Consider the following 16,824-nt stretch of genomic DNA (forward strand, 5'->3'; position numbering starts at 1 on the left):
GCCAGGAACGTGATGTTGGAATTCGAGGGAAGGGGGTATTTTATCTCCCTAAGCTAATTCGCCTCGCATTTGGCAGCTGACTCGAAGAATCTACATCAGGGAAATGGCTATGGCAGGAGTGAGGGGACAAAGAGGAATGACTACAGTTTGGGGAGCGGTGTGAACAGTCCCTACCAACCTACCTGTGACATGCACGGACCTATTGTCTTGAAGTTTCACCCCCACGCCACCGACCAGGTTACTGCTAAGACTATGCATTCTGGGTAATGCAGTTCCTAGGACTGTAATTGGAGCTGCACAGGTGAGCCCACAGCTTAAGGGGGAGGAGCATGAGTGCAGTCAAGTATTCCACGCAGGAGGTGATTCACTGGGGAAGGACACAGTTTTGGGCGCTGAGGAAGGTCCTTTGACCGAAATGCATTCGCCGCTGCTGGCATCCTCCTTAATAAAGTAGCTGTTCTCTCAGAAATCCCCTCCGGCCTCTGTCTTCTTGTTTTGCTGGAAGAATTTTCGTGATATATATATATATATATATATATATATATATATATATAGATAGATATATATATTCAAAACCAAAGTATTCTCCGCGCGTAGCAATCCCTGCCGGCGCAGATATACAAAGCACGGACCAGAGTTACGGCTTTGGAATTCTTTATTATATATATATATATATATATATATATATATATATATATATATATATATGTATATCTATATATATATATATATATATATATATAGTTATACATATATACATATGTATATATTTATATATATATATATATATATAACTTCAAGATAAATATATGAAAGTAAGTATAATTATACTATTCCTAACTCCGTATTTACGTATTATCATCAAAATACGTAAATATGGAGCTAGGAATAAAACAAAACAAATATACTTACTTTTATATATTTATCTTGATGATATATATATATACATCGAGAAAGGCACTTCCGCCGAAACGCGTCTGTTGCTGTAATTAATAAAAGAACTTGCATTTATGCTGCCCGGAGTGCCCTTTTCCTTATGCACGTTAAGTGCAAACTGGGATTTGAGCATAATATATATATATATATATATATATAGTTGGATAATTCCTAGCTCCATATTTCCAGATTTACGTTTTTTTGTATGATAATATGTAAATATATATATATATATATATATATATATATATATACAGACATACACGGAGCCGAAACGTTATGGCGACAGCACAGAAAATAAAGTAATTTTTGCATCCAATACCTTGGTTCGTGCCTGTTCCTGTTCGTGGCTGAGAAGAGAGGCTGCAGCGCGAGTGAGACGGAGGTTTCTGCCATAAATATATATATATATATATATATATATATATATATATATATATATAGCATCAAGATAAATATATAAAAGTAAGTATATTTGTTTTGTATTATTCCTAGCTCCATATTTACGTATTTTGAACATAGTACGTAAATATGGAGTTAGGAATAGTATAACTATACTTACTTTTATATATTTATCTTGATGATATATTAATATTCTGAACTGAATATTTTTGAAGATTGACATTAAAAACGTGATATTCTGGTAGTACACCTGTTCACATACAGTCCCAGTTCCATGTCTGAAAACTAAATTATTTGGGAATTCCTTTGAGTAGCAGAGATCAACAGGAGCAGATTTTCTTTGACAATGTATTTTACATAATACACTTACACACGTGGTCCTCAAAGATCTTTACTATGACACATTGTTTCTGTTTATTACCGATAATATTTATACTTTTGCTTTATTATATACTGTCGGTATGTTAAAAAATCATTAGAAAAAGATATATTATGCAGCTTAAATTGATACATAATGTACATGACCAAGTCATCTTTAAATCCGGGTTAATCTGATGCAGTGAACATAAGGAAACGATTGAATCTCTGAAAATAAAGTCTCTCATCTGACATTTACAGCACGTTAACTTGTCTTTCATTAATCATTCATCAGAACTTCTCTGGTGTTATAGAAAGTTTACATTTTTAGCTGCTGATCTTGGTGAGCATTTTGTTAATTGCTTGCTTGACGTGTGTAGTAGAACTTCTCCTTCTTGTCTTTCCTTGGACCATTTTCCGACGACGCACTTCGCGACACAGCTCGTAAAAGGCCTCAGCAATATTACCTTCCCCAGTGCACGCGGAGCACTCGTAAAACGCGCATGCCAGGTCAGTGGCCAGTTTTTCTCCTTCCTCGGTGCTGACTTGCCTTGAGTGATCCAGGTCAGCTTTGTTTCCTACTAGGATCAAGGTAACGTTCTTAGGTTTTTTTATTTCATCAAGTAAGTTTTTAAAAGGCAGCACTTCCTCGAAACTGCCTCTGTCCGTGATGTCATAGACGATGACGAATCCTTCTCCCCACCGCACGTGACCTTCACGCTGAATAGCATCCTCCTTCAAGAAAAGAGAGGAAGAAACAGCACATTATCATATTGGGATAGTTAGAAATCTTGCAGATAAATGTTGAGGTCTGTGCTCATGGATGGTATTCCACACATACACATGGTCAAGTGATTTAAAACCTGTCTCCATTGATGAATATTTACTGAATCTGTTTCAGTTTATTGTGCTTAGTTCATAAATATTGGAACATGGAATATTAACAATTCATGCAACACTTTGTATGAAGATGTTCAACTTGCTACGGTGAAAGAACATATGCACAGTTGGCACACCATTAGAATGATGTTGACCAGACTGGAGCCAGATTGTATGTATGGAATATCAATGGGCCGTAGTACGTATTGATAATGCTTGCGCCCAGCGCACCTCTGAAAAAGTGCGCCGGGCGCAAACAATGCCAATGTGCCCCATTATGGTGAATGCGCTGCCTCCAGGGCATCCGCGAACTCGAGCTGCCCAGGGGGCAGCGTATTCATGTGAAAACAGGAGCAGCTGCTCCGTGTTTTTACATTGCAGGCAGCACCCGCCTACACTTTCATAGGTGATTAGAGATCCCCTTGCAGGCGGGTGCAGTCAGTGAATGAACTGGCCTGCAAGGGGATGTCTGGGGGGTCCCTGGGACCCCCTTTACCTCTGCCGAGGGCTGCTCTCAGGGAGTGTACTGACAATGCACCACCTTTAAAATGGCGCACTGTCAGTGTGCCTTCTAAAGGCTTCTTTGACTCTGTGCCTGTGTCTGTGATATGGCGCGGGCGCAAAGTCAAAGGAATTCCCTCATTTGCATATAGCATGCCCCTATGCAAATGAGGGAACACCCTATGTTGATAGCATTGGCGTTTTAAGTGCGATATTATAGAAGTGGACGCACAAGCTTCTGCACCCCATTCTATGATACCAAAATGCCACGGGACGCGCAAAACGGCCGCAAGCGCCAATTGTGCCCCTTGGGAACTTTATGTAATACGGCCCCTGGTGTGCTAATATGCAGAAATGGCACGCTCTAACCCCATTTTTATATGGGAGTGCATCAATACTCAATATAGGAGAATAAAACCTGTGCAAAACATGCCGATTGTAGCAGGGGAAAAGCCCTTGGGCCTCATTTATGAGGCCTTGCGTGGGTTTTGCGCTTCCGATGCGTCACTTTTTGTGACGCATCGGCGGCGTAAAACTTGCCTCCTGATGCGCACTATTTACAAAGTGACGCATCTAAGCAGATGCGTCACTTTGTAAACCCCTGCGCTGCATTATACCTGCGTCAGGTATAATGTATGCAGAGGGGGCGTTCACCCGCAAAAAGCCTCGTAATAGTGACGCAGTGAAATCTATGAGATTTCACTGCGTCACTTTTAGGACGCAGTTGCGTCAAAATCTTGCGCCTGCCTCACAGCAGGCGTAAGACTGACGCAAGCCCTTTTACATGGGGCTTTCCCCATGTGAAAGGAAGCATTGCTGGAGTTGCGTCACTTTTGTGACACACTCCAGCAATGCGTCACTTTTGCGCCTACAGATACGTCAGTAATACTGACGTATCTGTAACTCCTTGCGACATGATGCGTCATATTGTAAATATGACGCATCAATCATGTCGCAGGGAGAGCGCAGTGAAAAGTGACGCATCGCTGTTTTCACGCAGCGATGCGTCACTTTTCATAAATGAGGCCCCTTACTTTTCAGCTGGAGAAGCTACTCTTGGATGCATTACCTACACTATTAGGTAGTAGCATATGCTAGAGCAATTCTGTAGGATCATCCTGGCAATCAGAGTATTTTTATGCATTACAGTAGTGCATATAGTTGAGTTGGACAATGCTATTTAAAACTAAGTGCTTTATTTTCTTTTAGTTTCATGTCTTGTAGTGATTGCCTACATAACATAAATACTGCTTGAGTAATTTAACTTTTAGTGCGTGATTATTATTTTGTCTTTTTAGAAGTACATGTAAGCAAAGTCCCTCTATGGTTCTCGTTGGACAAATATGCTCCCTGCTTACTGCATGGGTGTGTAAGAGATTGGCAGATATCCATGTATCAGTAAATTAGGGATTGCATCAGTTTACTTTTGCCATGCATTTTCAGGCTAGCACAACGTATGTTATATGTACTGCGCCTTAAAAGAAATGTTTGCCACAGTGTTACAGGCCAGAGGGAGCAAATTCATCAAACTCCAGATTCCAAGAAACTTCCTTGAGTTGCAGACACCTATGACACCGTAATTTAATAGCTAGTGAAATTTTGCAAAGAGCTAGTGTTAGGAGGATAGTCCTGAATTATTGTTAGAAATGGGATTTCTGGTTGGCTAAGGCTTGGGCCAAAGCCTTAGCCAACCACCACTCTAGTCAGGGCTAGGGAGCTACACGCTGAAGATAACCCCTGCTCACCCCCTTGGTAGCTTGGCACGAGCAGTCAGGCTTATCCCAGAGGCAATGTGTAAAGCGTTTGTGCAACACACACACAGCAGCAACACACTAGGCACACCACAAAGGAAACTCCACACAAGGTTATATCAAAAATAGCATTTGTATTATCATAAACACATTAGAAACATAATCACACATTTACACTGTGCCAATGCCCCAAGTCCCACTCCGGGACTTATAGAGATGATTTGGCCTAACGGTGCAGCTGCCCGCTATGACGGTGCAACTGAGAAAAAGAGGCTCTGGCACTACTGTGCCGCCTGAGCCCCACTCCGGGACTCTATACAACCAAATGTGCTCCCAAATGTTGCAGCTGCCCAATGTCAGGCGGGGCAGCTGTGAAATCTACACAGGCAAACACAGGGCCCTCAGAGTAGCCACAGAGGGCTGGCACCAACAATGTGCCCCGACATGCCCCCCCCAACAGAGTTACAATTGAGCCCCCACTCACCGGGGCTCTGTGGATGATTCTGCCGGCTTTACCAGTCACTCGGCGGTCCCCAGGCACCGACAATATGCCTCAGTGGGTCCCGCCTTCTTTGGAGCCTCGCTCTCCATTTCTGCTGACATTGCGGGGCTCTCCCTTGCACACGGGAGCCCCGCTCACCAACCGGCCGCAGATACCGCTTCTTGCTGCATACGCGGGGTTCTCTCTCTCTCGATCACGGGAGCCCTGCTTCACTATACGCACCGCTTGGCCGGACTTCCTCTTCCTGCCCACAGTCAGGCAGCTCTTGCCTGACTTCCGGTTTCTCTGTGCGCGGCAGTTCTCATATTCGGCCGCAATGCGGTGTGGGTACCCACTGCTTAGATATCTATAAAACGGGGTAGACACCCGCTTCACAGAGGCACCAAACAGCGGGGTGGGCTCCCGCTGGAACCTGGCAAAAGCATGGGGTAGGCTCCCGCCACAGTACGCCAAGCAAGGTGGGCACCCGCTCCTTGGCGCAACTTGAGAGAATCCCTACGCCGGGGATACCCTCTCTCTCCACGCAGTGCAGGGCTGCAGACCTATGCAACGCTCCTCTCTGGAAAGCAAAATCAGAGCTCTGACGAGGCGCTAGGAGCAAAAAGTCCAAAGCAAAGTTCTAGGTCCATACAGCATAGCTGGGCCAGGGAGGACAGCACACAGGGTCCTCCAGATGGGAGGCAAGCCCTCATGGCGGTTCCTCCGGGACCAATTGGGGCAGCAAGACCAGAAACAGCACACTTTCATGTGGTCACAGCCCCAGTATTTATACACATTTTCTCTTTGTCTGCCCTGGCACAGGGCTTGGGGGAACCAGCAAAAACTGGTTCAGGGGGGAATTGGAGCAGTCTGTTTACCAGGCTCCTCTTCCCCTTTGTCAGGTGGGGGCTCGGTGATCAGACACACCACAGGGGGCAAAGCCAGCATTGTACAGACCAGGCACAATTCTATTTAGGGTCAGGGGACTACTCCTCCCACTACACCAAATGTAGATGTCCTTTTCAGCCTAGTGCTGACTCACCCTGCCCCTGTCACTCAAAAGCAGACATGCAATTCACATCAGGCAGGCAGACACATAGCACTGAGAAATGCCAACTTTTAAAAGTGGCATTTCTAAGATAGTTATAATAAATCTGCGAACACCATAGCACAGCATTTATTATTACCAGGAATTACCACTGAAATACTTATCAGTGAATCCCCAATGTATTCCTATGGGAGGGCAGCCCCACAGTAGTGAGAAACCAAAATGGCTGTGTGTCAATACCAGGACATGTCACACACTAAAGGTACATGTCTTATCTTTTACCTGCAATACATCCCACCCATAGGGCTAGATAGGGCCTACCGTAGGGGTGACTGACATGGCACACCCTTTAGGTGCCATGTCACAGCGGCAGTAACACTACACGCACAGGTCCTGCAATGGCAGAGGCCTGAGATAGGTTTGAAAAGCCACTTTGGTTGGTGGCGCAATCAACGCTGCAAGCCAACCTGTATCATTTAATCTACCAACCCTGGGCATGAGAAACCACTTTACAAGGGACTGACAGGTAAATTAAATAGGCCAAACAGGTGTAGACCAACCTTACCATATTTAACACAGAGAGCACACGCACTTTACAATGGGCAGCAGTGCTAAAGTGCCTTGAGTCTTAAAACCACCAACACCATGTCAGAAAAAAGGCTAGGAGAAAGGCAAAAAGTTTAGGGATGACCCTGCAAAAAGGGCCTAGTCCACCAGCTGGTATTATAGTTAACACAATATTAGCTCTGCTTCTCAGAGTAATGTGTTTCTGATTTTCACCTTTTTTTCTATTTATTTCCTAACAGATCACTTTACCCATACACATAAACTCCAGTCTTGAACTCAGTAAATAAGGATAAACAATGTAGATCTGTCATAGTCAAAGTCACAGTACATTGATAGATGTATGCAGCATTAATTTTTCAATACATTATTAGGCATTGAAAGTTGGGAAAAGTGTGACTGACTGTATGCATCTGTGTGTGTGAGAGAGTGTGCTTATTTGTTATTTGCTAGATGACCAGGTTGCACATGTCTAGTAATCAATACTGTCATAGGGATTATTTACAAAATTGTAGACCATAAGACCCACAGGTAATAATATGTTTAAAGGAAAGGGCACGAAATATTGAAGCAAATTATAGAATTAGATCACAAGTATGAACACACACACAAAAATCAATACTTGCAATAAGCAGTTTAAATATAAATTAGTTGGATTATTTTACACTAAATCAAAGGTTCAAAAGTGGAGATAGAGCAGAAATACTTTACAAATATGACAAAACTAAGAAACAACCTAATATTTTAAAATTGATACAATATATTTATAAGAATGTCACCAACGAAATGCAACAAACACACAAAAACACAAAACGATTTGTTCAGAGAAAACTTATAATGTCCAAACTAAATGAAGATGAAATTAATCCCCAAAAAGTTATTACATAATTATTTAATTAATAATAACTAATTAATAATAAGAAGTTTGTATAATTAATATTTAATGATGAACACGAAAAACTGTTGAACTTCTGGACCAGCTGATTATGTAAAAAGCATCATGAAATATACCCAAAGAATCTCATGCCCAATGCATGCAGGGTAGCGCTGTTGTAACTGTATTTAGGAATTTGGGATGTGCAGTTTTTTTAATAATAGATGTTTGTTCCTAACAACCCCCTTTATTGTCCCTTAGAATTAAATCTCTTTTCAATCCATTTTGCAATTGTTTATGGTAACCATATCAACAGCACTGCCTAAAAGGTATACCCATGTTCACGTCATTGAATAGAAAAAAGGTTTGCAGGCTATGAACTAATGAATGAAATATAATCTAACACTCGGTGATTAGCTACTTACAATAAGAGTAAGTTTCATAGTTCTTTAAATACATTTCTGCTCTCTGGTTTGTGAGAGAATTTTTTTATTTTTTTTTATTTTTTTATTAGGCACACATTAGGCATACATATAGTTATGCCGCAGCGTTGAGAGAAGATCACATGTGACACACTACTCAGAATCTTCTAAACATGAGCCTTCCAAAGCAGAAGAGGATGCAGAGGTGCATAGTGTGTGGGTGCCATATGGACAGAAGCTTAGCATTTCACAGAGACCTACTGGGCTAAACACTTGAGTGAAGGCAAGAAGGACTATGTGTCTCATATAGGCACCGCAAATTATAGTGGCCAACCTGAAAGCCTACAGTGCAAGCTCTTCATAGTCCATAGCGTCCTTACTAGGCAATCATGATACATAGTTGCAGCAGCAGTTGGAGTCAGAGAAGTATTTTGACACCACAGTATTTTTAGTCATATTTAGTCATTCATTAGGACTACAAACTCATATTTTGTCCTTTGTAGTTTTCACACTGAGTCTTTCATTAAGATTGCATCTCATATTTTGTAGTGTGTTTACTCCCACACGCAGTCCTCTATTAGCACTACAAACTCAATGTTTGTAATTTATTTATTTCCACAATTAATTTTCTGCTTGGAAAAACGATTTATTTGCATTGCTTGTACAAGCAGATTTGGTTGAATCCCGACTTGCAACGATCTAATTATTGTTATACATCAAGCTTAGAACATGATGTTATTAAGATAATAATTAGAAAAGTGTATGATTACTGTACACAGGTGAGATACATGATATTAATGAACGTGTTTTATCTTACAGTTATCATTGAATGTAATCAGTAGCAAAATATTATCACAAAATACTGAAGGTAGTTCTCTTTAGTAAACAGAATATTATTATTCAAGATGTTGTCTGCAGTCATCATATCATCTTTAGTTATATTTCAGCTCAAGAAAAATATTGAAGTTCGTTTTAAAACAGTGCGTGGGAAATACACAGCATGTCAGCAAGTATAACATCCTCAGTTCAATGCCAAAGTCAGTTCCATAGCCATATTAAAAGTCTAACTTTATCTTTAGACATCAATACTTCTGCTGTGACTAAAAAGGACAGTTGTGCAATCAGGCAGTGCGTTGATGGCCAGTATCTCTGCTTCTCTCTCTTGTCCCACTCTCCTTTCCAGGGTCTATTTTTAAGCTGCATATTGTTATGATAAAGTTAGCAGTAGGTTTGGAGACATGTAAAAGCTCACTTCACTTCCACTGGATTGTACGATTAAAGGATCTTGAGAACAGTGCATGCTAACCTAGTAGAGGGTGACAGTGTACTAGGTCGAGAGAGAATTTGAGTCTAGCCAGTATCCATGAGATATTTCTTCAATTTAGATTTGTGCAGTAGGAAGGAGGGAGCAGTTCATAGGTCTACATATAGATAATTCCTGGTGCTTTACTGGGGAAAGCTCTTTCCGTGGTGGATAATTTATTAAATCTTCTGATGTTGAGGTGAAGGTCCCTTTGTCCTCTCATATTTCTTGTTCTGCCAGAATGAGTTAATTTAGAGGCTAAGTGTGCAGGTTATTCTGAGTGCAAAGCCTTGTACGTGATACAGGCAGTCCTGAAGTTTGGCACGCCTCCAAAGTTAGCCACTTTAGAGACTTCAGAATGAGACTGATGCAATTAAATGTATTTTTCCCAGCAATGAAGTCACAGAGTGAAGGATTAGTTTTAGAAATGCAAAACTGTGGTTTAAGTATGACCATTAAAATACACTTCAATAATCCATTTTAGATATGACCTGATGTGATCTATAGATCGTAGATAGACTGAGACATATTTACCAGTAGCTTTTGTATGTGTGTCAAGGATAAAACTCCTGAATGACACCTAGAGACTTCACTGATAAGATGACTTTGGGAGTAATACTTAGTGCCCATAGTTTCTTAATCCATATTTATAGTAATCCACTATTAGTTTTAGAAGAGAGAATGTTTGTTTTCTGTACTTTAAGTTTCAGTTTCACTGGAATATTCAGTTTTGTACATCCAGTCTATTACAGTCTGGAAGTACGAGAAATCTTTCATCTTTGGATAGATGTGGGTGTCACCCAGGTGTGGTGAAAAACAAGACTTTCCTTCTGCAGCAATTTCTACAGTGGTTCAACATTAAGGTCAAAAACAATTGGAGCCGTAGGAGACAATGAAGGGTGATGGGAGGAGGGTTAATCCTGAGGCTTTAATCTGTACTTGTTGAACGTGATTTCAGAGGTATGAGTGAAAGCTATTTATTTTAGTTCTTTTGTATCACATGTCGTTTTTGATAAGTGATTGGAGAGTGTTTTGGTTAATGATGTCAAATCGGAGGAGAAACCAAGTAAAACCAGGAGGCAAGATTCGCCCTTGCTTAGAGTCTGGAGAGTGTCATCCACATTCTTTAGAAGTTGGGAAACCCCTAAGGATGATGAGAAGACGGTGGAGCCCAAGACTGCAATAAGTAATTGTTCGAAATAATTTTAAAGGTATAGATTTAATCTGTTTAGTATGGTGCTTTTGCACCACATACAGATTTCAAGGAGTGATTGGAGGATGTCTTTGTCAATGATATCAGAAGTGGAGAACAAATCAAGAGAAACTAATAGGTAGAATATATACTTCCCAAAAGTCTGGAGAAAGACCTCCACATTCTTAAGTATGCTGATTTTGTTGCTGTGGTTGGCTTTGAACCTGGACTGAAAGGGGCCCAAAAGGCTAGCAAGTATTTTGATGTGCTATAGACATCCATTTATATGTTCAAAATATTTCCTGTTCAATGGGTCTTTGTTTGTTCTGTGACAGGTTGAACATGGACACTCTATAGGAGATCCATTACGGCTTGTGATCGGAATTAATGGATAGTTCATGCTATAGGGTGCTAAAATGTTGTTAAATTCCTTTCTCTGTCTTTAGATGCTAGAATTACACTGTCTGCACAATAGGATGATTTTGTACGAGATACAACATCCTCGAGGTTGAAAATGGTGATGAGGCAAACTATTTCTATTGACACAGCAGTGTTTTGGAAGTGAAAATGGGAGAAGGCACTTTGAGATCATTTCTGGTGCTGAGGGAAGTTGTCTTTCTCTGATGGATTTCAATGTGACAGTCTTGTTGGTGACATATTTAGAAAACTCCTCACATCTGGACTCATCTATTTAGTTGGTTGAAGTGGAGGGTTGCTTTTGAAAATCTGAAACGAATTCTTGGGACAACACATGGCGGATGTGCATTTTTATTGTGGTGATTTCTCTTTGCTTTAAACAGCATCCTTTCGAAGTTGAATCTTGATGCTTTGAGCAGAGGAAGCATGGTTTCTGAAACATATTTGCACCAATTACACTTAGCCACTCCTACCGCATGTCTTTGTGCATCGAGCTGGCTAGAGTACCAATGGGAGGCTTTCCTTGATGTTTTAACCTTGGACACTGAAGGGCCCAATATGTTTAGGATAATAGTAAGATTCTTATTTTATTTATGACCTTAGATGTGAGGTCTATGGTGTGTGGGGCAGTGAAGTGCCTGATGCTGTTAGCATCTCTTGAAATGCCACATTTCCAAAAACACTTGTGATTACTAAGGTTTTGGTTTTGGGAGAAACAGACAGAGGTGGTAATCAGTGTAACATCAAATGTAGCTGTAAGTGGTCTTTAATGTCCATTGCAAGAGTGCCTGATACTTGCACCTATTTGTCTTTGAGGATGAAGACTTCAATGGTGGACACTTTGATGTGGGTGCAGGAGGTTTATTGTTGGGAGAGCACATTGTCCTTGCACTAACGGTTAGAAATCTTTTCAGCTGGTTTGTGGTTCTGGTATTGCCATTCTTCCAGGAGAGGTTGCAGTCACCAATTATTAGAACATCTTTTTGGCTGATAAGCTGGGTACTCATGAATTTAATGAGGTCTCCAACCAATGCTACATTATTTCCATGTGGATGATAAACGAGACTTGTTCGTGGAGATGTTAATAGTGGGGCATTCAAAAGAGGGTGTGACTTGTGTCTAAATAAATTTCCAAATTTAATTTTCTTTGAAGATTAATACAAATCCACCACTTGTTTTAGAGTGTCTATAGAGGATACAGTAGTCTGAAAGACAAAGGGTGCCAATGACAAGTTGTGAAGTTAGGTTGATTCAGGCTTCAGTGAGAGCTTGAATATCCATATCTTTTTTGATGAAGAAGGGTGGATACGGCAGATATTTTCTGATTTTCAAGTAGTTAGAGCACAGTTTAATGATTTGAGTGGAGGTATATTTTTCTGTGGTGAGATAATGGTTAATGTGATGAATTTGCTTAGGCATTGTAATGTAAGGTAATCTTGTGTCATCTGATCCTAAGAATGGGTGGAATCTGTTGAGTGTGGTGGGCAGAGAAGATGGGCGGAGGTTAGTGACAGTATCAGAGAAGGAAGCAGCGACATGAAAGATTGTGAGGAGGTTGGTAGGGTCATCTGAGATATTAGTGCTGACAGAGGAGTTTTGAGATGCAGTAGAAGTGTTATGGTGATGTGATTGATTAGAAAGCTTTGAACTAGAGAATAGATTTTGTTGAGTAGAGTCAGAATTTACAGATTCACTCCGATGAAGAATAAAGGCAAGTTGAGGACTGTTTGGATGGGAGGGAGAGTTGCAAGAGGGTGAAACAGTAGATTCATATGAGGCATGTTGTGGGCAGTCATGGGTATCAATACTGTTGTTAGAAAGTTGTTTATCAATTCAGTGGTTGTGAATACACCACAAGGAATAAGGAATAGGAGCAAAAACAGGGTAAAACAAGATTTCAATCATTCAAACCTCCTGGGCTCTGCCCATCCCGGTAGCTATGACACAGAGTAGGCAGGTTTCACTTAGTAAACATCTAGCAGTAACAAAACAGTTTTAAAAAAAGTCAAAATGCAGCACAATAACAATCCCAGAACCAAATTAATAAAATAGAACAAAATGTAATGTTTACAATGACACCAAAATGGCAATATCCTACAAGGGGAACTGGAGATGTGATTATGTGAAGATTTAAGGAGAGAAAAGCGCTAATAAGTAGTCACTATTTGTTGTTGACTGGTAGTGATTTCAGGCCGAGCAGAAAAAAAGCATGGGTTGGAGACACTTGGCGTCTTTGTCCCATCAAATATTTTACTTCCTGACTTAGTCTCAGAAATGGAAATTGAAATCTGACAGCCTGGCAAGGTGGCAGAATATCCTCCAAAGCCTCTTAAAGCCGTATAACCACTGGATGAGTGACTACATTCACAGAGTATCAGCATGTTTCAACTTTTCTTGAATGCCTTTAGTTTTATTCGTGCAGACCTCCTTTGATCCGTGGCCAACCTTATGTATAGAACTCTCAACCAAAAAACAGACACCAACCCAGTTTCTCTCCTCACGAGGATGCGTTGATAAGATTCTTCCATCACCACGAATACATTGCTGAAATAAGCATGTTGTTGAAATATATTCCAATTATCCTTTTTAAACCTTGTTGTTGCCCCATAACGCAGAGCAAATAATGCACCAGGAAAGAGCAACACCCGGCTGCGAAGGCCGTTTCATGCCAACATGAATAGTGCCGGGTGGTTCTGGGCATGCAAATGCAGTACTGAACTTCTGTAGCCCGCATTGCATGAAGCTGTGATGAAGCAGCCTCACGCGACCCGGTTGACTGGTAAGGGACAAGATAGCTGTTGATAGCCACAGAGATAACCGAGGATTGAAATGCCGCAAATACCACATGCCGTAGACACAGCATACTTCTCTTGTTGCTTGGCAGGGCGAGCGTAGGTCTGGCTGAATCCATGAATAGAGAGTATGAAGCTAAAAATAAATTGTCAATCCAACATCACAAGCTGTTGAGATGAAACTAAATATAAGGCACACATCTTCCCCATGAGCCCTGACATCATCCATCACATTTTGCCAGTAATTCCTGCAGAACAATGAAAAGTCGCAAAAGATACAAGGTTGCTGGAGATGTTCAGTTGTCGCCACGGTATGAAAACCTAACCAGAGCAAACATGAAATATACCCTAGCTGGGGTAGGCTGTCCAATGAAATGGGACACTGGTGGGGCTAGAGGGCATTTTGTCTTTCTGTATTATTGTAGGTTGCTTAAATATCCTTACAAATTCTTCTTTCTATAGTTTCTGTAGTTTCTTCAAGCTTCCTTTGTTATATTTGTATCCATAGTTTGTGCTTCCTTCAGTTCACACACGTACATTCCCCTTTTTGAATTGCTAATCCCAGAGATCTTTGCTTTATGCTTCTGTAGAAGAGGAGAAGGGTAGGTTAATCTGTCTTATAGTATGACAGGGCTCTTCATAAACTATGGTTTACTGACTATGCTTATGGTATTTTGCTAGTCAGTTGTTTTCTGATTGTGGCACGTAAAATGCACTCTAGAGCACAATAGTTTAAATAAACATTTCAAACTTCCTTCTGTCTCTGTCACATCTGATTGTGGACAAGTACGAGTGTGTAAGCAAAAGGGGGTGTCCTGTTACCGCGATCCCTGAGAGGGTCGGGAGTGTTGTTTTCTGGGTTTGTCGATTTACTTGTCTTTCTGAATCTGAGTAGGAGGGCAAGTGAGACACTATAGCTAGTCAGGCTTGGGCTCATGGTAAAGAGGTGGTATGATGAATCTGTCCCTACCTACTGATGTTCTATGGTCCCAAGCATAGTTCTGATCCTGAGCAGAATCCCTGCAACAAGGGGCCGCCGATACTTGTTTATGGGAACCCTGAGCAGTGCTTGTGCTTGTGCACAATACCCTCACACCATTCTGCAGAGACTTCATCGGGTTTGAGATCTATCTTTCACAGGTTATAGGGATCACCTAGTTTTGTAGGTTTTTCAAGATTGAATATTAAAAGTTTTATAACCTCTTGTGTTCTGCCTTTTTTATCCTTTCCCTATTGGTTATGGCTTTTGCAATTGCGGATAAGTGCCACCCAGCGGTTACTCAACATCTGCCCCAACATGGAGGCCTTAGAAGGGAGCTCCTGTTGTTTTTGTGATTGAGGTGGACGCTGCATACTGCTCAAATTTATTTTTCTTGGGATATATTCCATGCTATCAACGCAAATGATAACGTTTCATACTTATGCTGCTGCTGAAGCTCCAAACATTTATTATCCTAATGAACTTCTTGAAATACCTCGTAAAGCCTTGGAGCACCAGACTTGGTTTAGTAGCACCCTTTTACATGCCCCTGCATTGTTCATATGGGCCTCTTAAGTACTGATGGGCCACCTGACCTACTCTTGCAGGCTTTACACCGTACCCGAATTAGGCAGGTCTGAATTTGGTGGAAATGAGTGTCCTTTATGACCAGGTTGTTATTTTATATAGATGTTTGATACAATTCATTTTGCGTTCTTTTTTGACTGGTGGGCCTGCTGAGGCACAACAGGCTGCGGGACTTGTTATTAGTCCAGTTATTGTAAATTTGGTTATGGGCAAGCCCTCACCTAAACGTGAGGACATTCCTTTTTGGATTGCCCAGAAAATATATCAACTTGATGCTGTGTTTCCCTTACGGGACCACAAGAAAAACAAAGAATGTTATCAATGTGTTTGACCAATGGTCTGGTTCACCCTTTAGCCAACTGGAACACCTGGGGGATTGTGTTTGTCACAGTGTATAAACTCTGTTATGGCACTCTCTTGAGGGGTTTTCTGCTGAACATCCTCAAACCAATACAGAATGAGCATGGGGGCAGGTCCTGCCCTTGATTTGGGAATGAAACTTGTAGGAAATGTACTGCTTGTCTCCAAAAGATTCTGCCTAATGTTAAAGGTATACACCTGCGTCTTGCCACAGTGGCTCTCATAGATCATGAATGTGACTTGCCTGTTATTATTTCTGAGGTGTGATGTAATAGTTTGAGAACCAGGCCCTCACTTTCCATTCTTGTAAAAGCAGTTTCTGACAAAGATGCTCGCCCTGCCTGTGATTTTGCAAAGAAAACATGGGATACATCTAAACAACCACAACAAAAGGGTAGACCTCATGGCGGTACACCACCCTCAGAATACTCTGAACGACGTTATGATTTTTGTGACCGTTTTAAGATTAAAAATTTCAGGTTTCTGATCCTCGTTGTCATCGTTCCTTTCAGGTCTCTTCTGACCAACAGTATGACAGAAGTAAGTGCTAACCAAATGGGACCCACAAAGCTCCTCTGATGTGAAGATAAAGATGGAGGATCAACCACCTCATTATAGATACACTTTTCAAAAGAAAAATGTTGCAGTATTGACAGCTAATAATAATAATAATAATATCCACATTTGTAAAGTGCACAATCACCCGTTAGGGTCTCTAGGCGCTAGGGGCCGTCGGGAAGATTAAGCAAGCTATTGCCCAGAGTCACATGGTGCTGGGCTAATCTGCCGCCGGTGCCGGGGATCGAACCGTGATCCCCAGATTCCGGAGTCAGTCGCCCTGGCCGCGGCGCCACACCTCTTTCTAATTATGCCCTAGACAGTGAGAAACCTTCTCCTGGACAGGAGTTGAGCAGTGACTCTGTTCGACAGTGTATGCACCATTAAAGCTATCTTTTGGGACAATTTGACTTCATCATA

At 41.3% G+C, this 16,824-nt stretch overlaps 1 protein-coding gene across 1 annotated transcript in view; it reads right to left on the reverse strand.

Moving 5' to 3' along the window:
* Nucleotides 1–1,478: 1,478 nt before the first annotated feature.
* RERG (RAS like estrogen regulated growth inhibitor) overlaps nucleotides 1,479–16,824 on the reverse strand; it is a 659,363-nt gene continuing 644,017 nt past the window's right edge. Inside the window, exon 5 of the mRNA XM_078674012.1 lies at nucleotides 1,479–2,430. Coding sequence (XP_078530138.1) covers nucleotides 2,023–2,430 — 408 coding nt within the window. The 3' untranslated portion in view covers nucleotides 1,479–2,022. The remainder of the gene's footprint in view (nucleotides 2,431–16,824) is intronic.

This window comes from Lissotriton helveticus, chromosome 1_1 (assembly GCF_964261635.1).
Source record: "Lissotriton helveticus chromosome 1_1, aLisHel1.1, whole genome shotgun sequence".
In the NCBI taxonomy this organism is placed as follows: Eukaryota; Metazoa; Chordata; class Amphibia; order Caudata; family Salamandridae; genus Lissotriton; species Lissotriton helveticus.